We start from the raw sequence: 22902 nt of genomic DNA on the forward strand, positions 1-22902 counted from the left end.
CACAGAAGCGAAAAGAGCCGTCCTTCTTCCGCACCAGGACGACGGGGGAACACCATGGACTGGTGCTCTCCTCTATCACCCCGTCCCTCAGCATCTGCTCCTTCTGCAGCTCCACTTGGTCTCGTATTGACGTCGGTATCCTGCGGGCCGGCTGCCGGATCGGAGTGGCATCGCCTGTGTCAATCCGATGCTGCACCAAGTGGGTGCGTCCAATGTCTCCTGGGTGCTGACTGAATATGTCCCGGTACTCCGACACCAGGCTTCTTAGCCGGGACTTGCCATCCTCAGACATGTCGGAGCCGTCCACGTCGACTGCTGTGACTGGTGCCGGAACATCATCATCATCGCCTTGGTCGCCGTCGCTGCCCCGCGGCGACCCGCCACCGGTGACAGCGCCGGCGTGAAGACCATCATCCTCACTCAGATCGAATTCGTTGTCACCTCCCGGCAGAATCGTGTACAGCGTCCCGATATCGCTGCCCTTAAGAAATCTGGCCTCGTGGGAACCGACATTAGTCAGCTGTATCGGAACAGTGCCATTACCATCCACAGTCACCACCTCCCTCGGAATCAGGAGGTCCTCCCTCAGCGCCGTGTGACTGGGCTCGATCACTCCCTGCAGCGCACACGGGTTACTCACCTTCCCGTTGACTGGTACCACAGAAGCTCTGACGACGATGACTGACCGCGCCGGCACCACCGTCGTGGCGGCCAACAGAACTCTCGCCCGACTGGGTCGAATGGCGCTGTACGGAGGCAGACGAATTGACATCCCGGCCAGTCTGATCACTCCCGCCTCGTCATCGATAACAGTGCCATGACGGCAGCAAAAATCACGCCCCAGGACCAGCTCGTACATCAGTCCCTTGACCACTGCCGCGCTGGGAGTAGCGAATGTCTTTCCCTGGATTTCGATTGTCAGGTCTTGAACAACCCCCGTGATGTGAAGCGGCTCACCGCCCGCCCCTCGTGCCGTCTGGGATGGCGTCGTTAGCCGACACCCCAGCTCCCGCTGGACATGCTCCTGCAGACCATCGCGAATCATCGTGAAGTCCGCCCCGGAATCCACCAGGGCCCAGACTCGCCGTGTTCCCAACTGCACCTCGACCACCGACGCCGTGATCTGGGACCCTGATGGACGCCGGGCCGATGCTTGTCCCTCAGCACCGGCCGCCATCAGTTTTCCTGACCGGTGTACTGGGGCTCGTGGCGGCTGCTTTGCACTGGTCCGGTATGCGACCGCTGGTCCATCGGGACTGGGAGCATGCGGCAGTCCGCCAGCCAATGCCCGTCCCTACCGCAGCCGAGACAGAACGGAAGTCTCTGTGGTGTAGCAGACTGCCGAGCCGAGCGCGGGCAGTTACGCACCATGTGCCCAGCCTCACCGCATCCAAAGCAACGGCCTACGTTTTCGGTGGACTGGCGGCCTCTACCTGCGGTTCCCTGCACCGTACACGCGCGCCGCGTGTGACCGATCTGGCCGCAGTTATAACAGCGCAGGTTGACCGGGGTCGCGGCTGTCGTTAGAGCCACCGCTGACTGATCATAGGCGAGCTGACTAGACTGTCTGCCCCCCAGCTGCCCGCCGTGGTGGCCAGACGTGTCGAGCTCGTGCAGCCTTTGCTGCATTTCCATCATGCGGCGCTCCAGCGCCCGCACCCGATCCGTCTCCGTCTCATCGCCGCCTCGTCCCGCGGCAGGTAAGTCACCGGCGACTGATACCACTTCCCGACCGCGCGGCAGCGCCGTCACGGGACCCGCGACTGCGCCCTCCTGTGAGTTAGCAGCAGGAGCCGCCACTGCAACGGCGCCAGCCGCCGCCGCAGCCGATTGCCGGACTGCCAGCATCGCATCGTGACGTGTCTGCAGCTCTCGGGCTGCAGAAATTGCAGCTGACAGCGTTTTCAGATTTTTGCTGCACAGCTGATTCTGAAGCTGCTCGTTACGCAGTCCGCACAGAAAACGGCTCGTCAAATGGAACTCGACCGGGGCGTCTCCCACGCCCTCGTCTGGATACGCGGCGCGTCCCAGATGACGGATACGATCGGCAAAATCGGCTACTGTCTCCCCAGGTGTCTGCATCGCGCGTGCCAGTTCCGCCTGTGCCTGCAGTGGACCAACCTCAGAGCCGTAACGCACACTCAGCGCCTCGACAACCTGTGCATAATCGGCCTGGGCAGCCGCCGACAACGACGCATATAGGTCCAGAGCCCCATCTTCCAGCAGGGCCGGCAAACACTGCAGACGTTCCGCGGCAGACCAGGTAACAGTTTGTGCCTCGAAACGGTTCAGCCAGCGGCGCCATTCCTGCCCATTTGCACCGGTAAAGGGTTTAGCCTTTGACATAAAAATCAACCTGGGATCCATTTCTCCCTCAAACTGACAAAAACCGACCGTAATATTTACACTACACGATATCCTATTCCGCCGAAAACATCGATCAAAATGCCGGTCGCAGCTACCTTACCGTGATTCTGGCTCACCAGCTGGGGTTCCCTATGGCTGGCTGGGGGAAGGGGTTTGGCGGACTCCTCGGGGCTTTGGATGACCTGGGAGTAGTTTATCTTGTCGCTGGGGTCGGGGTCGTTTTTGGCTACTCAGGTTTTTATTTAGCTTTGGGTGAGCTGGGATAACTTGAGCTAGTTTGGGGCGTCCGGCATAGGCGGCGGAACGGGGAGGGCACCGGGGCACCGTGCCCCTTTTGATTTTGGCATTTTAACCCTCGCATGTGTGCGGCGTTTGCCAGCTTCTAATGTGTAGGGGGGTGGGGTCGGTTGGACCCCCCCCCCTTGCCGTTTGGCCCCTGATCGAGCTAGAGCTTCGCGGAAAAAACGAGCGTGTTGCCCGTGACGAGAGGAAGCCGATGATACCCAATTTTAAGGTCCTAGGTCATTGGTTGACCTTCCAGGTCAGGTCAATGACCCAAAGTCGGGAAAATCGGGACCTGTTAGAAAGTCGTAAAGTGTGGCTGCTAAGGGGTTTTTCGGGGTGCTGATCACGAATATCGTGTTAGTTTTGATCACAGATGGTGTCTTGAAGCATTTAGACCAGGTCGGGTCAGGTCAGGTCAGGTCAACCAGTAGGCGTCGTGACGGGTATTCGTAGTACGTGTCAAACGCCTCTGACAGCTTCGTAACATGTTACGAAGTCACCAAAACTACTTCGTAAATGTTCAAATGGTTGCTAAATTCGAATTCAGCTCCAAAAACTAGCCTAGAAACATGTAAAACTCGAAAAAGTGACCCGAGGTCACCCGAGGTCACCAAAGGTCAATGACCTGACCTGACCTTCAGGTGACCTTGACACACACGGGAGTAACATCAAATCACATGTTTGAACGTTTGAAACCACGAAAAGCTTGCAAACACGCGGCTAGTGCGAGCCGACATACGCGAAATCGCGATTCCGGCCAAACATGGTCTCGGAAAAGAGGTCACAGGTCAAAGGTCATTTGGGTCAGGGTCATGAAATTTTCAGGGTAGGTGTAAAATTGATCAATGCGAGGGTACTGAAAGTTTCGTCGCGATCAGCCGCTTTTTACGCGAGTTATTCGCGAAAAACAATGGGGGGTCCATCCGACCCCCCCCCCCCTACACATGCGAGGGTTAACATTAGCCCTATGGGCGTTGCATGGAAAGAATGGGACCAAAAGTCGGCAGTGCCCCCCCCCCCCCTTAATTGAAGGTGTTCCGCCTCTACTGGCATCCGGAGGTAGTCGGTCGGGGAATCCCTGGGCCGTGGGCGTCTTGGTGGTTCTGGGTAGCATTGGATTACCTGCAATCGGTCGGTTTCACTGAAGATCAGTTTAAGTCGTTCATTTGACCTGAGCTCTCTCGGACTGTTAGGGATAACTCTGGCTATCCCAAAGACATCTGGACTCTACCTCGGCAGTTCATGATAGCTGAGGTCAGCTGGGTTGACCGGATGCCGCCGCAGGTCCTGACCCCGATATCGGTGCAGCGGTCCAGTCGAATGTGCTAATGAAGCGGGCAGTTTGGGGCCACTGCGCGGCGCGCGCGGCAGCCGACGCCGGAGATAATGGAAAACTGAGGATGATAGGTGGTGCCGCTCGCCGCGGCGCTCCGCTCTGGATTTCGGCTGGCTGAAATCGCCGGCGCACGAATGAAAATAGAAAACTTGTTCGAGCGCTAAGATGTGTGCACAATGCTTTTAGTCTTCCAACGTGGATATAATTAGTTGTTTTCATTTTCATCTGTTTGCTTACAACATCGCAGTTACTTACCGTGGACATTTTTAACAAAGAAAAGTTGTGGAACAGTTTGTATACCAGATGTTGTAATCAGTACGGTGGTTTGCTGTGACATTTATATGCAACGTCCCACCCATAAATTTTACGCCCAGTGTTTCCGTGAAAAACGACACTACTATCTATGCTGAACGCCGCTCTGGGTCGGGCTGCCTGTGCTGTCGGTGGTATCTATAAGATAGGTGGACCGGAGATGATCTCTTCTTTCGGTGTGGGTGACTTTGGCCGTGCAATTTGTATTGCGTCTGTTTCGTATTGGGATGCGTGTCCGAAGTAGTGATACCCATTTATAGCGATACAAATCTTAGGATCACGGATCCAACTCTAAACTCAAATTCAGGCCTGACAGAGGAGTTTCCATTATGAGCTCAGACAGGCCATATGCCGGACTTGGCAAGGGTGCACTTGCATCAGAATTTGCAGCGACATTTCCACGTCACGCTCTACCAGCGTATGCTGAATAATGTGTGGCATTTTATGAAAATGTGCTACAACATCAAAACATGCCCTCAGGCTTTATCTGTCACACTGTAGAATAGAAATAACGCCTGTTACTATGTGCTAAAGATTCAGTAAAGATTCTTGGAAGTCCAACATTCACCCTCTCAACCCTGATTCCTCCCTTTGGAGGACTCCCACCACTATACCCCCGGACTACTCCATCCAATACCTGATCTCGTCTGCTACTGTTCCCACAGGCTCGTGCGGCGCCACGCTGCGGTACGTGGTGAAGGACTGTGACCCGGCCACCGGCCTGCCCGACACGGACGAGGGCTATGAGGACGAGTATCTGCTGGAGGAGGTCGAGCTGACAGTCGCAGACCATGTGCAGCGCGTGCTCAAAGCCAACTTCGCCGCCGCCTGGGATGAGATCGGTGAGTGGAGGCGGGAGGAGAGGGGATGGGAGGATGGGGGAAGGAATGGGTGGGAGGATAGAGGAGGACATGGTGGTTAAGTGATGAAATGGGATGTAAGGAATGGGTGAGAAGGAAGGGGAGCTTGGCGAACGGAAAGGAAGTGAAAATAGAGAATCAGTTAGGAGACAAGGTAATGAAGCGATTTCTGGAGAAAAAAAAAATTGGAAGGGAAGGGGAAAGATGCGAAGGGAGTCTGAGAGTAAGGAGAGCGAGGGACGGCGGGAAGTGGCGTCTGTGTGCGTTCCCGATGGACGCTGATGGGCGGCCTCTGTGCGGATACGGATGGGTATTGATGTAGCGGTCACTGACGGATGGCCTCACGGATGACCGCTGTGATTTTGCTGGCCGGCGCATATCCGGTTTCGGGAAAGGTGATGGACGTTTGAGAAATGGATGGGCCGGTCAGGTTGATATTAAAACGAAAATGCATCCTGAAACAAAATATTATGCCGCAGCTTTTCCTTTTTTTGCATGTTTTTATCGTCCAATATTTTATAGTGTAATCTCCAGCAGAAGTCTCTTTTGGATGTTATTGTTAGTTGTTACCATCCACAGCCTCTCTCATTGTGGCACGCTCTAATTCGGTACCAGCGTGTGTTGTGAGACCGCCACGTTGACTTATTGGCCATTGTATTAGCTATTCAGAGCATCATACGATGTGGCTATTTGTTATGCCCAGCGAAACTGCCTGGATTGATCCGGTAGGAATAATACATTATCCCAATGCCACTTGGAACTATCGTGGATGTCATTTACTTCACAATAGTAATGCGCCCGCCGTGCTGTGGGCGAATGCAAAACAGCTCTCAGTGTCAATATGGGCTCAGAAATGTTGACAGTAACGCAGTAAAAGCACAATATTGTTACTTTCTTACCTGTCCTTTGAAATCCAATGAATGGATAAGTCCGATTCTGTTTTTGCTTACATTTGTGGTCACTGGTCTGCGTCATTGTTGTTCGGATGAAGACCAATATGTGAAGACTGCACTGTGTTAGGGCCCACATAGTTACATTATTTCACCACGGCAAAAAAACAGACGTCTTATGCTGGCCAATGGTTGCTTTGTTCTTGCTTCTATTTCGCCATGGAAAGTTGTGCCGAGCGTAGTTGCTCCGATACGGTAACTTTTCCACTCGGATCGACGCAAAGCTAACGAAGATAACGAGCTTATGTGACGGTAGCACGATCTTAGCTGGGCTGGTGTCAAATAATCCAATTTTTCTTCAGCTTTTGGCGACTGTGCTATCATAGACTGGAGTCCGCGTTCCAGAACAGCTTGATATAGGTGTGTCCCGCATGTGTCCTCAACTAGGACCAATTATAAGTCACATATATGATATACGCCCTGTCGCCTGCACTGCGCAGTTTCAGCAACAGCGACTAGCAGGCTGCGCGCTTCAGGCTGAGTTTCCGACTAGCCACTACGAACGCTGACGCACTGCAGTCGCAAAGTGTCCTTGAATGCAGCGTGATTGCCACTTGAAGCGGCGATTGCTGCCGGGGCGGCAAAGAGTGTCGGTGACAGCGGCCTACCCTGGAAGACCCGCGACTTCAGCGGCAGGCCAGTATTGACCACCGCATCCGTTCGACAGAACAAGTATAGGAAAAACAGCTGACGTCAGTCGCGCAACGTTTCGTACGAAGCTTGTTAAGAGAGCATGCGTCTGGGTTTTGAGAAAATTGTCTGCCATAGACCACACGTCCACACATGTGATTGTTCCTGTCACAGCTTTAATTACTTGCCGATGATTTTTCTGGCAAACATGATGCCATCCTCCAAACATCTAAAAATATGTGGCATGCAGACTTCCGACTGCATGTGAATGCTGTTCTGGGATTTCTCTGCCTCGGAGTTTAGGAGCTGCTCAGTATGCATCGGTAGTGTTGGCCAGCAACCAGCCTGCCTCACAATCACACTGGCTGGCCTTCTCTCACTCGAGGAGAGAATCGTGCTGCGGGCAAAGTCCGGTCGCGATAGTTATCGCGGAAACGAATTCATATATTTTAGTACCAGTCCACGGTCCAGTTATAAAAGGGAAGATGTTTAGTGAAGATATTGTGAGGATATTGCATATATCATGCTAAGGTAAATCCGTTAGATCCGCTGGTCTATTCTTGTAAAATTATCACAGCACATTTCACAGGAGAATCCGTAATATCTCACTTGTTCCCAAATCCTGGGATGTCCTCGAAATCCGTTTCTCGAATACATTATCATGGCGGGAGCGCCGCTAAGCGTCCGGTGGCCGGTAGTCTGCCGTGGTCTGATCCGGCGGCTGTCTCTTTGTCTCGTCCTGGGTGATCGACAGGTCGCCTACCGTGATGATGCTTGTCATGGTGCTGCCCGGCGTACACCATCGGGCACGGCTGGAGGTATATGGCTGAACAGGTGTCGGACGGAATTCAAGACCGACTGAGATCAGCCATTATGCTTTTGCATATGTTGTGTATTGAAAGTCGTCTGCCCAAAAGTGCACGAACCGCGCGCGACAAATAATGTGAAATTGAAGATCAGCGAGTTTGTGGATTGAAATTGGATTTTGTAATCTGAGCTATTCGTATTGTTTGTATCTTGATTGTTGCTTCGGCAATATAAATGAATTTGTTGAAGTTGTCTTAGTCCTCGATTTATAACATGGTGCCGAAACCCGGGAACTTTTATTGCCGAAGTTAAAATAGGTCGTCATATCTTGTGTTTAAGAATGACGACAATCGCTGAATTAAGGCGTGGACGAGCAGCGTCTCGAACCTGGCTCAAACGATCCATTGCGAAAATAGAGAAGCTCATCGACATTGAATGTGAAGAAGAAGAACTTCGAAGTGCTCTTACAGAGCTGGACAAGCGAACGTCAAATGTGGACGCGTTCCAAGAGAAGATCGAACTTGTGATTAACGACACCGAACTTGAAGCCGATGTAGAAGAGGCTGCCGAAGTGAGAGACGGTGCTATGGAGGCGCGCTGGAAAGCAGTTCGGATACTGAAAAGGATGTCCATTTGTGATCGAGATTCGACAGAAAGTGGTGGTTCACCGAGTGGTCAGTCGACGACGGCCAGTACCACCTCGTCAAACGGTTCTGCAGGTCAAAATGCAAGACTTCCGAAGCTAGAGCTGCCCAAGTTTGGTGGAGCGATCCTGGAATGGGACTCCTTTTGGGATCAGTTTCAGGCAGGGATAGATTCCTCTGAGATACCAGAAGTGACAAAACTTGTGTATCTGAAGTCATTGCTATTTGGAGAGGCAAAGCAGGCCATTGAAGGACTACCAGTTGTCAGCGCTAACTACAAAGTAGCTTGCGAAATATTGAAGGAGCGGTTTGCGAGGCCAGCAAAGATAATATTCGCTCACGTAGAGAAGTTACTGGTGCTGGGTACAGAGCGACGAGACATGACTCTAAAAGCCGTCCAAGATTCACTCCTGCTCCACATCCGCAGCCTCGAGCGGCTTGGAATAGGAGGCGACAGATATGGGGTCATCCTAACACCCCTCGTGCTGAGCCGCCTGCCAGAATCCTTTAGGCTGGAGTGGGCTCGTGGAAGTGAAGGTCGAGAAAGTGATCTCAGCTATCTTCTAAGCTGTCTCAGAAGCGAAATCGACCGCATCGACAGATCGATTACTATCGATAACAGCAGCAAAACAAAACGAGACGTCAGAGAACGCGGCCGGGAGCAGAGAACCGGACACACGACTTCCTCGGCCACGGCTCTGCACTCAGCCGCTGATCAGGATGGCCGCGGAGGACCGGAAACTGGCGGCGCGACAGCTCACACTGGCAGGTGTGGGCTCTGTGATGGACGCCACGCGACAGCAAAGTGCCCTGACCTGAATGGGGCTTCAATTGGCGACCGTCACGGTAAGATTAAAGCTGCCAGATTGTGTTTTGTTTGTCTAAAAAGGGGACATGTAGCTGCGAACTGTCGTGCAAGGTGCACGGTGTGTAAAGGGAAACATCATGCCGTGTGCTGCTTTAAAAAGCACGGAATTCCTGATAGTGTCAAAACGCAGGTGTCGCCTAACAACAACGAGCCCGGCTGTGATGATGCGCGTGAAAACTCTGAAAACCCTGAGGCTTCACTGTCGTGTGCTCTGACCAAACAGTGTACTGTTCTGCCCACGGCTCGAGTATGGGTGCAAGGGGAAAAAGGGCCCGTCCAAGCCACCTTGCTGTTTGATAGTGGCTCTGACAGAAGCTATGTCACCTCTTCTCTAGCTAAACGAGTAGGTTCTAAGTGGCTAGGTGAGCAGAGTAGCTCGTATGCGGTCTTTGGGGGAGGTAAATCAGTCACGTGCAGGCGGAACTTGGTCCAGATAACGGTGTCAGGGGCTAATCAGTCTAGTGTCTCAATGGAGACTATCAGTGCTCTAGAGGTTCCTGTGATATGCGCCCCCTTACAGCGTCCCTCGGTACCTTCTGAAGCTCTACAAATGTTCAGAGACCTAGAGCTAGCAGAGCTGCACGACTCAGATGAAACACTGTCCATAGACATCCTTGTGGGCCTTGACGCATACTGGCGCTTCATGAAGGACGGAATAGTTCGCTGTCCAGGCAGCTTAGTCGCTCAGGAGACCTCCTTCGGATGGGTAGTCTCAGGCGCGGCGACGTGTGACCAGTCCCAGCCGGCATCCTGTCAGCTTCTGCTAATGAATGACATGTCGGAGTCGGCCCTTCGTAACTTGTGGGATCTGGACGTCATTGGAGTGAAGGAAGATCGAGATGATGACGCCAAAGCCGTGTTGGATGATTTTTCTTCCAAAGTAGTGTACAAGGACAGCAGGTATGAGGTGGCTCTCCCTTGGAAGTCAGGTGTGAGCCCAGGTCAGTTGCAGGATAACCGAGCGGGTGCAGAGAGCCGTCTAAGTAGTCTGTCTCGGAAACTGACCCGAGACCAGTCGCTGGCTCATTCATATAACGAGGCACTCGGAGACATGGAAAACGGAGGCATAATTGAGGAAGTGCCAGTAAACGAGCTGAAAGGGCCATATCCTACATTTTACATGCCTCATCTCCCAGTAGTCCGTCCAGACAGTGCATCAACGAAGGTTCGGCCGGTGTTTGATGCCTCAGCACGTGGGCCTAATGGTGTGTCTCTAAACGACTGTCTCGAGGCCGGCCCTTCTTTGATTCCGAGTCTGACAGACGTTCTGCTGAGATTTCGCAGGCATAAGTACGCCGTTACAGGTGACATCACAAAGGCCTTCCTCCAAGTCTCCGTTCAACCAAAGGATCGAGACTGTCTGAGATTCTTGTGGGACGTCAATGGAAGGGAGAGAGTGATGCGCTTCTGTCGGGTTCCCTTCGGCGTCACATCGTCCCCGTTTCTGCTTAACGCTACCATCCAGCACCACCTCGGTCTCCAGCCACAAAGCAGGACTGTGGCCGAGCTTCAGGACAACCTGTACGTGGATGATTGGCTCACCGGAGCCGACAGTGAGGCAGAGGCGAGAGCGATGTTCTGGGAGGGGAGTGATATTCTCTCTCAGGCAGGTATGACACTGAGCAAGTGTCATTCGAATAGTGAACTCGTACTTGACAGGAACGGCGCAGCCTCAGACACAGACAGACTAAAGATTCTTGGAGTTCGATGGGATCCATCAGAAGATGTCCTAAAATATGACGGTGTCTCTGTGCCGACTAATATAGTGCCGACAAAACGTGTCGTGCTCAGCTTTGTTGCAAGGCTATTCGATCCTCTGGGCTTTTTGGTCCCATTTGTGATGACAGCAAAAATCCTTTTCCAGCGGTTCTGGCTAAAGGGACTGGAGTGGGACGATCCTATCCCGAGCGACGAGGCGAGCATTTTTCTGAAATGGCTGTTGTTGTTGTTGATTTTCCCTCCGGCCGCGGGTGGCCCCGCGGCGTAGCCTCATCGGCTCTGGAGGGCCCTGAAGGCGGCCACCAGGGCCGCCACCACGTCACTGCGCCAGACCTCGTCGGGTGTTGGTAGGATGTTCCCTACGGCCGGGATTTTGAGGCGAACACCCATCAGGCCCGGGCACGTGAGCAGGATGTGCCGGGGGGTGTCCGCCTCTTCGCCGCACAGCGGGCACCGGGCGGCCTCGCATAGCAGGTCCCGGCATTGGGCGCAGGCGGCTGAGGGGCTCCGGCCGATGGAGTGCAGGAACTGGGTCGATCCACTCCAGTGGCCAGTCCGGATCTGGTGGACATCGATGGCTGTCCGCCGATCCAGGCCGGAGACCGGGGGCGGGTATCTCGTACCCATCAGCTCCCGGTACCAGCCGGTCGCCGCTCTGCGTGTCGGGTCTGGGTATGACGGTCTGTCCCTGGCCGCCTGGTCCCTGGCTAGACGGGCCGCAGCCTTGTAGACGGTGTTGACGTCGATGGAGGCGATTTCTTGATCCAGCGCCGCCGCCTCCCCCGCCAGCACGTCCGCCGCCTCGTTGCCTGGGATCCCACAATGCGATGGGACCCACTGCAGCGTCACGTGGCGGTCCGGTGTGGCGATTTCCAGCAGGCGGCTCCATATCTCCGCCCCCTGGACCGTCCTCTGGGCCGAAGGCCCCTCTCTCAGTGCAGCCAGGGCAGACTGTGAGTCGGTACAGATTATTATTGGCAATGTGTCGTCACGAGGGTGTGTCGCCAGATGTTCCAGGGTCATTGCGATGGCCAGCATCTCCGCCCTGAAGCTGGAACAGAGCGCTCCTGCGGGCCTCTTCAGCTCAGTGCGGTCATCATCGGCGTGGACGACCAGCGCGCCGGCCCCTCCACAGAGAACGCCTCCAGTCGCCGACCCGTCGGTCCACACCCAGGTCGCACATTGGGTCAGGGACGCCAGGTGGTGTAGGGCGGCTTCCTTCTTCGTGGAGGCGGCAGCTCCGGCTGGGAGCCCCGCTCCGATGTCCAGGTTAAAGCTGATCGTGCCGGTCGGTTGCCAGGGCGGGGGGCGCACGGGGAGCAACGGCTCCACCGGTGGCTCCACTCCAAGGGTCCGCCACACCTCCCGACCCAACTGGCGCCATCCGCAGACGGTCTTGAGGCGCCGCGGCGGGTCCGCCACGGCCAGTCGGTGTAGCGGGTCCTCCTCGGGCAGTGCCATGGCCTTCGTCAGCATCCTCGCCGCCAGTGCTGTGCGGCGCGCCGCGACCGGGGCCACGCCGGCTTCGGCCATTACTCCGTGGATGGGGGCCGACCCGATGCAGCCCGTTATGACTCGGGCCGCGGCACGCATCTCGCGTTCCAGAACTTCAATGTTAGTCCTGGCGGCCGCCGGCATCCAGGCGGCCGCCGCATGTTCGATGGCTCCCCTAACGTAGCCGTTGGCGACGGCTCGGAGTTGTCTCTCCTCCAGGCCCCAGCTGCGACCGGTGATTCGTCGTAGTTGAGAGATGCGAGGGCGGACGCGGCGGCGGAGGTTCCTGCAGTGGGGGCCGAACCCCAGAGTCCTGTCCAGCGTTACGCCGAGTAACTTCAGTTCAGGGCCTCCTTCCACCGTCTGGCCCGCCACACGGATGCGGCAACCGACGGCGTCCCGGTGGCTCTGAGACAGAACTAGAAGCTGGGTTTTCTGGCCCGCCACCTCCATCTTGTTCTCCCGGGCCCACTTGACCAGGGTATCGGCCGCTCGTTGTGCCCGCTCCCGCGCGACTTCAATCGTGTTACCCGAGCACAGTGTGGAGGTGTCGTCCGCAAACATGTACGGAGTAGTGCCCGGCAGGGCTCGGAGGGTTGACGCTAGTGGAGCCGACCACAACAAAAACAAGGTCGGGGACAGAACACTGCCCTGGGGCAGCCCTGCCCTGTAGACGCGCTCGCCGCTCCTTGCTCCGTTGATCTCGACACAAGCCCGCCGGTCTCTGAGGAAGCTCCACACCCAGGAGTTGAAGCACGCCGGTACTCCCATCTCAGCGAGCCGGGCACGCAGGAGGCGATGGTCCACCTTATCGTACGCTCGTGCGAAGTCGTACGCAACGAGGACGAATCTCTGCGCCGACTCACCGTCCGGCAGCTGTCTCCGGGATGGGGGGCACGGCTTCAGCTGCCATCCGTCCTGAACTTGTTGGGTTAGACGAGCGATGGCATCCTCCACACCCCGCTTCTCTCTGAAGCCAACCTGTTCAGGCGGGATCATGCTTCGGGTTGCGATGATGTGGTTTAATCGAGTCGCGACGAGTCGTTCAGCCAGTTTGGCGATGTGGGATGTCAGGGCAATCGGGCGGTAACTTGCTATGAGCCGTTGGTCCTTCCCGGGCTTGGGAATGGGCACGATGACGGCACGCCGCCATTGCCACGGGACCAGTCCGGTAAGCCACGAGGCGTTGATGAGACGGAGCAGAGCTCTGCGAGCCACCGGGCCCAGATGTCTGAGGTGCTCGTTGCACAGGTCATCGGGTCCTGGCGACTTCTTCAGTTGGGCGCTGGAGATTTGACGCAGCAGTTCTTCCTCCGTGAACGGTGAGCAGCAACCCGTTCTGTTACCCCTGCACTCTACGCAGGTGCGGACTTCGGCTTCTTTCAGCTGTTTCTTGGCCCGGCGATCGATGGACTTGGCTCGCACCTGTCTGGAAACGTAGGCGTACGTGCGGTTGAACGCCGTTGCCTTGTCCCTGTCCGTCACCAGGGTGCGGCCGTTGTCTTCCATGGTTTCTTGTTTTCTGTGGTTGTCATCTGACGCTCCCTCCCACATCTTCAATATCTTGTGGACCCGCCCGAGGCTCTGGTGTTTGTTGAGGTCCTTCGACACGAAGTCTCTGAAGTGTCGTTGAGAGACGCGGCGCTCGATGGAAGCGGCGCGTCTCTTGGCCTCGATCCAACGTGCCTTGGCCTGGGGGTCCCTGTTACTGTTTTGCATGGCTCTTCTCGCCGCTCTTCTGTCTTCGATTGCCTCCTCCAGCTCCGGGTCCAGAGCCCAGGGTTTGGCGTCGGCTCGTGCCCCTCTTGGTACGTGGGCAACACTAGCCTGTTGGAGGATCGAGTGGAACCTGGTAGCCATCTTCTGAACTGGTTCGTGTTCCGGTTCCGCTCCTTGGAAGGCGGCTTCACACATCTCTTGGAAGGCCAGCCAGGCGGCTTTCTTGAATGACCACTTGGTTTTCCGGATCCTCTTGGGGGCCGACTGTCCAGTCTGCAGCTCCAGGAGCATCGGGAGGTGGTCACTGCCCATGTCTGGGCCTGTGTCCCACTTGCACCTCCTCGCCAGGGACGGGCTGCAGAAGGCGGCGTCCGGGGCCGACTGCCCGCCAGATCGGTAGCTGGTGAAGGTAGGGCGGCCGTCGTTGAGGGTCACCCAGCCGGTCCTGTCCAGCCACGCAGCGATCTTCTCGCCCGTCTCATCCGGGCCTTCGCAGTCCGCGTCCCACAGCGGGTGGTGAGCGTTGATATCGCCGGCGACGATGGTGTTGTCGCTAGTGGGGAGGTAGTCGGGATCGAAGTTGTCTTGTCTCTCGTCTGCCTCATCTGAGCGGATGGGCGGGCGGTAGATGTTGATGATGTCCAGATCGGGATTACCAGGTAGGCGAACGCCACAGATCTCGGTGGTGTCGTCTGCTCCGGGCTTGAAGGGGCCGCTCAGTACTGTGAAGTGACGACCGTCACGCATGTAGATGGCGACGTCGCCTCCCTTCACAGGGCCACCAGCTCTACGGCCTCTGGAGCGTCGAGTCACGACTGGGGGCTGGAAGCCAGGTATCCTTGGTGCCGTCTTAGGGAATTGGCCCTCTTGTACCGCGAGTACGTCGACGTTGGCCTCAAGAAGCCAGGGGGACAGCTCCGCAATCTTCGGGCGGAGGCCCTCCGCGTTCCACACCACAAGGGTGAGGAGACTTCTCCGGGCTCTGTTACGGCGATATCGTCGGTTGCGGGCTCTGCGACGGTGTCGGGTACCCGGTCTCACAGCTGGCGCCTCCCCGCCGTCGTCGGTCCCGGCGGGGGGCGCTGACCCGTCGTTAATCATTTAGCAGGCCGAGCCGCGCGAGCGCGGCTCCAGGCCTGCCGATGGGCGTACGCCGCCCCCGGGCGTTGAGTGTCGGTCGCTGAGGTGGCGCAGCAACGCAGCGGTAGCCGGGTGGCCACCGCCAGGGCCCTCGCTGGAGAGGGCAGGTTGAGCCCGTTTGGCTTCCTCCGCAGGTCGCCCCAGCAGAGGCGGGTCCGGGTGGACCCACACCTCCCACCACTTGAAGGCGGGCTCGATCGGGAGGTTCTGAAATGGCTCGGTGGCATTTCGCAGTCGCAGGAGCTCAGAATACCTCGCTGCTACATGCAAAACGGTGTGTGCTGGTCCGATATGCCAGATCTCGAGGTGCATATTTTCGGAGACGCTAGTCAGAGCGCTTATGGCTGCGTGAGTTACCTCAGATATCGTACGCCCAGCGGTGACTTTGATGTGTCCTTTCTATTAGCACGAGCGCGAGTGGCACCGGTGAAGACCGTCACCCTTCCTCGATTGGAGCTGTTAGCATGCTTACTAGCAGCTCGCACGGCAGACTATGTCTGCAAAGCTCTGAAACTGTCTTCAGAAGTACGCGTTCGCTGTTGGACAGACTCTACCATAGCGTTGGCATGGATAAAGAGCGAGCCTACCAAATGGAAACAGTTCGTCAGGAACCGTGTGGTGGAGATCCACACATTGACTGAGCCGTCCGTATGGAGTCATACGGCGGGTGTGGACAACCCAGCTGACGCTGCTTCGAGGGGACTGCTTGCAGACGAGCTGGTTGGCTCTGAGCTATGGGCCCGCGGGCCTGAGTGGCTTCGCTCCCCTCTAGAGTCAGCCGGATGTGGACTCTTCGTGACCAGCGAGGAGCTAGCCGAGACGGAGGAGTCCGTGGCGGCATGCGAGTCTCCAGACGGACCAGATGTTCTGCGGGAAAGTTTGGGCGAGTCGGGATCCGAACAGGATGCTATGATGCTGCGCACTGACTCGATCGTCTCAGAGAGTGTGCTCCCATTGAGTCACTGGAGCTCTTTTGTGACGGCTGTCCGTGTTACAGCATGGGTGAAGCGTTTCATTCACAACGCGAGAAACCCTGACAGTCGAATCACGGCTGCCGACTTGTCTTACGGAGAGATACGTGAGGCCAAAATGACTCTCATCGGCCAGACTCAGCGATCACTGTACCATGCGGAGTACACTTCGCTGGCTCAGGGCCAGGCTGTGGCGAAGTCATCATCCATCTACAAACTGGGCCCCTTTTTGTCTGATGATGGTTTGATTCGCATGAAGGGCCGTCTCCAAATGGCAGAAATGTCAACAGATGAAAAGCACCCCATCATCCTCCCAAAATCTCATCTCTCTATGCTGATAGTCCGCTTTCAGCATACACTGATGTCTCACGCAGGCGTCAACACCATGCTGACTGCTTTGCGAAGCTCATATTGGATTGTTGGCGCCCGCCGCATAGCAAAGACGGTGAAACGAGAGTGTGTTTCATGTCAGAGACAGGACGCACAGCCCTGCTGTGAACCGGCTGGTCCTCTCCCACGTCTCAGAGTGACTGAGTCTAGCCCGTTCTCCGTGACCGGAATAGACTTCACGGGACCTCTGTTCTCAGTCGATCGGCCGCGGCACAAGCTATACGTTTGTCTTTTCACGTGTGCCACAACGCGAGCGGTCCACTTGGAGCTAACAGAGTCCATGTCGCTGTCGTGCCTTTTGCTGGCCTTGCGGAGTTTTGTGGCCAGACGAGGCTGGCCAGTAGTGATCTACTCGGACAACGCAAAGACCTTCAAGGCGTGCTCGACTCATCTACAGTCGAGCATCGGACACGCGGCTCCCGAGTGGAGGTTCTCAGTGCCCTACGCGCCGTGGCATGGTGGCTGGTGGGAGAGACTGATTCGATCAGTCAAAGTCGGACTGAGGAAGTCAGTAGGGCAGCGGCATCTGGCACAACGTGAGCTAGAAACGATCCTACATGAAGTTGAGGCGTGCGTCAATTCCAGACCTCTGACATTTGTCAGTGATGATAGTGGATGCCCTGGTCCACTCACTCCCAATCACTTTCTCATTGGTCGTGCCTCAGTCTTGAGTCTGGAGAGGTCAGAAGGTATCGAGGGTGCGTCAGGGGAGGCATTAGGCCGACTGAACTCAGTTCGTAGCGAGCGATTAGAGCGGTTCTGGCGTGTGTGGCGTGACGAGTATGTACGAAACCTGCCAGCTATCGTTCCCAAGTTTGGAACCAGAGGCAATGTAAAGCTCGGCAGTGTAGTGATTATCAGGCGGGACAATGCTCCGCGTTTGACATGGCCTATGGCAACGGTTGAAAAACTGTATCATGGACCGGATGGTGTGGTTCGGTCCGTGCAGGTCCGCACCAGTGATGGGCGCCGCACATGCTGTGCGGTTCAGCGACTACACAACCTGGAACTGGTGTAGGAGAGCAGAGCGATAGCAGCACCGGCAGCGCTCGGTAGCCCGACTGTTACAACCGAGTGCTAGAGCGGAGGTGGAAAGACAGTGTTTGTTGATTGTGACATGTGCTCTGTAAACTGTATCAGTTTTGCATCTAGGGACTGACATGTGTTGCAGTAGGTAGGTATGTGATTGGTCCACTCAAACCTTCTGCAACGGGGGGAGTATGTTGTGTATTGAAAGTCGTCTGCCCAAAAGTGCACGAACCGCGCGCGACAAATAATGTGAAATTGAAGATCAGCGAGTTTGTGGATTGAAATTGGATTTTGTAATCTGAGCTATTCGTATTGTTTGTATCTTGATTGTTGCTTCGGCAATATAAATGAATTTGTTGAAGTTGTCTTAGTCCTCGATTTATAACAACGACTAACGACTACGACTGGAGCTTGCGACTAACGACTTGCATATATGGCTCTGTGAAAGACTGGTGTGGTGTATTACTCCGAGAGGGAGGCAGAGCCACTGGCGATGTTTCTTCTTCTTCGTTTCGATTGTCTTGTTGAAGTTTCGATGATGCTCATTTTATGATTTCGTTTACAATTCAAACGCTTTGCTCGTCGTTTCTTTTTCCATTTCCGAACACACATCCCCACGGCGCCGGGCCATTCGTCTCCGAAATCTCCGCCGTTGTTCGGTGGCGACGATTCGGAGATCTCCTTTCCCGGCCTGATGGCGCTCGTTCGGTGGTTGTTCGGGATTTTAACCGTTCGGTTTTCGATTGGTGCTGCCATGGAGGCGCGCTCTGCCCAGTTCTGCGGTGCTGTGGTCTGGCTCTCTCAGACAACCGGTATTCCCCCTAACAGCAGTCGGAGTCGAGCGGTGGCAGCAGATTGTAGAACATTCTGTACTTGCCTAATTAGCACTTAGGCAAAATACCTGTGATGCAATTCAGGCCACTTCAGACAGCTGCGTGTTGCCCACATGCTGCCTGCGAGTTGCCATGATTGTTGTTGTAAGTATTTAACTTAAAGACATTTTAACATACATCTTTTATCAACCTAGCCCAGTGCAACAGCTCATCTAATCAACACTGGTTGGTTCGCTGGCTACCTGACGATCTGTCCCTTCTTTTTCAGCCGCTTTTTGTTTTACAGTCGACAAGTCGCAGGTGTCACCCGTCCTGTGCTCCCACTGTTCCACCGCTGGCCTAGGTGTCACATTGCAGCTGTACTCACCAAACCACCATCGCCTCATTCACCTGGCTGTCACACGACTGTCATCTGTCAACCTCCGTCATCTGTCACCCCGCTGTCATCTCCCTGTCACCCGCTGTCACGCGGCCGCCCCCGGGACGGCACCATCGATTCCGCATTATTGACACGTCTTGTCATCGGGCATGAGCGTCGGTTCGCTGAACTGGGCCGGGCACCGCCCCCGAGAGCCGAAATGGGAGCGGTTCTACCGATCAGGAAAGGCGACGCCTTGGCTTTCAATTGAATCGCTTAAGGGAGAGTGATTTAGATCTATTTCTACCGGGGCGTGATATCTGCTTAACGTGATGCAGGTTCATTTTAGATGTAGTTTCCAATGCATTCCTTTTTCTTGTCGCACTGTTATCGCGCAGTCGAAGAAAAATTGGATGTTTTTGTACGGGGCTTACGCCAACAGAGGTGGAAAGTCTAGTAAACACGTCTAGTCGTCCAGCGTTATTGGTGGTCTTGCTGAGTTTTCCTTCCGCAGCTCGGTTTCTGATCCTCTGGTGAGAGGCGAAAAGGCGGGGTATTCGTGTGGTCGACGGTAGTCACATGCATTATTGGAGACCTGGAAATGCCACAGTCATACATACATACTCGTATGTGATATCGCTTGTTCCGGCTTGAGGATCCCCGATGTTGGCCAATCAACGGATCGTGTTTTTCTGCGGCGTTTATTGACATGCATTGCGCTTAGCAATTGCGATACCGCTAAAAGTGCGATGTGCGTTCAGTTTGCGCGCAACCCTTACCGTTCTGAACAGACATCCGGGTGCGCGCCTGTAACCATAGTGATGTAAATGAAGACACACCAGCGACTCGAACAGTCTTCGGTGTCGTTCTAACGAGATTGGCCTGTTGATTGTTGTCTGACCGCTGGCGACTTTTCGGCTGAAGTCTTCCACTGTCTGGCAGTCTTCGGTTCGGTCGTTACATCTGTCTCGGAACGCGAACTGGAGCCATTTACTGATGACAAAAACTGCGGAGGGTCTCGGTCGGCGCTTTTTGACATCCTTTCGGGTCACCAGACGGTCACGATTTATGAGACTCACTGACCAACCTCTCTGATCCTTCAGGTGACCAGAACGAACTGGAGGATACCTACGCCCTCTCGGCAATGAAGACCCTGGAGCAAGCCGTCAAGCAGATCAGCCAGTTCATGGGCATGCAGGCGTGCGAGCGCTCGGATAAGGTTCCTGACGGCAAGTCAAGTCACACCTTGCTGCTATCCGGTGAGTACTGTGACCTCCGCTGCCCTTCGCAGTCCGAGCGTAGCTCTTCTGGCTTCCCTGACCACTGTATTGCTGAGTGTCTGGTATGTGTGTGTGGTCGTGCTTTGGCGACTGTGTTCTGTTGTTGCTGTTGTTTTTGTTGTGGCAGTTGATTTGGGAAGGCTGTGTCTGACTCGTTCCTGGCGGAACGGCTGTGATAGCATAATCGGATTAGAGGGTGTTGGTTCATTGGATAAGTTGGCTGGTGTTTTGTGACTGTAAGTTGGTTGATGTTTTGGGAATATTCTGTGCCACATTTGGCGTTGATAAAGTTAACGGTGATGTGGTTTGTTCCTAATTCAATATACCCTGGTTTGGTTGGAGTAATTGGTATTTCAGATGACAGAGAACAGACATGACCTCATCTTGGTTACACGCTTACTACGTGCTTCCTATCCGTTTTCGCGACATTCGCCATTACCTTTCCCTGGAGACCAACAACGTCGTAGCCAAGTCATCGCTGATCAATTCTAGGGAAGCCAAGCGACGGAATTTGGAAATGGCCGTCGGTTTCTTTCCCATTACTGGCAGGCAAATGGTACAACTTGACAAAGGCGAGAGCCGCGTGGCATGTTGAAGTTTCGAACTTGTTTCCCAGCGTGATGACAAACTGGACAGAGCAAACTGAAAAGCCGCGTTTTCAACTTCCTGATGAATCCTCAAAAAGCATGATTAAACCTCTCCAGATGGCATGCTCATCATGTCAAAGCTGTTAATTAAAACTGTCTTGCCAGCCTACCGGCCTTTTCATTAGGATTACTATGACATCATTGTAACATGACGCAATACCTTGCGAATTACGAATGCGATTAGCGGGTAAGCAGGTATCATAGCATTTCGTTACAAGCATTTCCACTAACAGGAAAATACGTCAAGTTCCAAATATTTTTCGAATGTTTCCACTGCAGAAGTAAAAAGTCTAGCTCAATTGAATATTTCAGGGCGTGTGTGAGTGTTGTTTTCTATTTGACGTGACGGCCCCATATTATGGGCTGAGGCGACGCGGCGTAATGACATTTTCTGGGCAGGAGGCGCGTACTCTGCAGAAAGCAGGCACTGGGCTGCAGTGTCGCGCCAACACTGAGTGCGTCGGCCCAGCTGCGGTACACACCCAGGGGCTGATTGGCGCTGTTAGCTGGTTGCCTCAGCATATGGTGTTCAGTGCGAGAGAATGGACGTGTTTGCGGCCGGGAAGGGCCGGTAATAGGTTCTCTCAGAAGCGCCGGTGTTGTTGAAAACGGTGTGGCGCGGCCTCAGGTTGGTCAGAAGGGTTTCCGATCACCGAGCAATCGCCTATGCGCTCCTCCCGTTCCTCTCCCTTCTCCACTCTCCCTCGCTATACGACGCTGCGTGTTTACCGTCGGCGCGTGACAAGCAGTGCCGTTAGATTCCCATGACCTGTCCCATGTCCCGGTGAACCAGAGGCCGTCGGTCGTCCGTTGGCCGTCTGTTGGTTTTACTGCGGTCAGAGCTCGCCCGGCAGACCAGCCGATCGGGCCAGTAGTGCCCGGGCTCTGATCTGCCTCTAATTAGCCTGATTGCGCTGGTGGCAATAAGCCGCTCCAGTCTCCGGGTGGTCTGATCTCAGTACAACGTGCAGGGCGCTGCCGTCTAGCTACCGAGCCGCACGTACGCCGGTTTCCGTGAAGCCGGACTGATTGCGTTGGGCTTGTCGGGAGGTCTGCTGACGAACTACCGCCGTTATGAGGCCGCCAGGGAACTGAAATGGTGACTGATCTAACTGAGATGACGTTTCTGCGAAGCGGCTGAGTGCTAAAAGTCATTTGCATGCGTTTGTAAGATAAGTGACCAACTTGCTTTCAGACACGTGTAGTGTGTGCCGCCAATGTTTGCGCTGTGGATATCTTGATTCGAGTAAGTACTTAGCTGTTTGGGCTGGGGTACGTGTCTGTAAGTCAGTCAGCTGGTGTCAAAAGAATTTGAGTAGCTAGATCGGAAGGCTTTCTGCTCATTTGCATATACAACTTCGCTAACTCGCTTACGTCCCAGTATGTGTCGAGTAAAGACGCCAGCGGACAAACACATAATTTGCCTTGAGCAAATCGTCCGATAATGCTGAATTATATTACGCCGTCAGGTTCAACATCAAGCCTCCTCGTTCCCTTTGAACTGGGAAGCAATGAAGAGTTCCCGGGTCACGGAGCCTAATAACTGACTCCAGCCGGGGATGGGGTGGCGCCCGGCAGCTCAGTCGGGCTGGACGGCTCCGTGCCTGCCGGGCCGGGGCGCGTTCAACCCCATGCAATCAGGCTGGCCGGCGGAGCGGGGTCGTTGTGTCGGCGCGATGGTGGTGCGCAGTGCGTGCTGCTCGGCTGCGTCTGTCATGGAGCGATGACCGTGGTCAGAGACGGGGGCAGGCTGGCCTCCGACCCGGAGCGCGGTCACCGCGGCGGCCTGCTGCTGATGTGTGATAGATCTCAGACTGCGCCGCTGTTGGTAGCGGCGTGGGGACGGTGACGGTGACAGCCGTGGTTACAGCGGTGGTGAGAGGGAACTATCCGCATGTCGGTGCCAGGTGTCAAAGTTTCTTTCAATGACAAAGGATATACACAAAGGTTCCGTGGCATGCATGCATACTCAATAGCCCAGAGTTCAGTTGGTCCCATAGCCCCGAATGGGTACCTTTGGGTTACATAACTCCCATCAGATGCCGGTCAGCCAGAGCTCATCTACGCCAAAATAATCATCGTATTTAAAATCTTCGTAGTCCAATATATTTGCTTTGCAATATTAGTTCCCATGCTCCCATGGGACTCATAGCTAACTAGTTTCCTTGACATGTACGGCTCGATCGCTGGTGTCCCTCTTGCACCAGACCCTAGTTGCAAGCAGCGGCGGCGAAACACCTTCAATTAGGGGGGGGGGGGCACT

The 22902-nt window shown here is 55.0% G+C and overlaps 1 protein-coding gene across 1 annotated transcript in view; it reads left to right on the forward strand.

Moving 5' to 3' along the window:
* The window catches only part of LOC122387781 (coatomer subunit gamma-2-like), a 91744-nt gene that overhangs the window by 57013 nt on the left and 11829 nt on the right, over positions 1-22902 (forward strand). The window contains exons 14-15 of the mRNA XM_043378235.1: positions 4966-5142; positions 19816-19971. Of these exons, the coding sequence (XP_043234170.1) occupies positions 4966-5142; positions 19816-19971 (333 nt within the window). The remainder of the gene's footprint in view (positions 1-4965; positions 5143-19815; positions 19972-22902) is intronic.

This window comes from Amphibalanus amphitrite, unplaced genomic scaffold, assembly GCF_019059575.1.
Source record: "Amphibalanus amphitrite isolate SeventyFive unplaced genomic scaffold, NRLGWU_Aamphi_draft 000298F_arrow, whole genome shotgun sequence".
NCBI classification, from domain to species: Eukaryota; Metazoa; Arthropoda; class Thecostraca; order Balanomorpha; family Balanidae; genus Amphibalanus; species Amphibalanus amphitrite.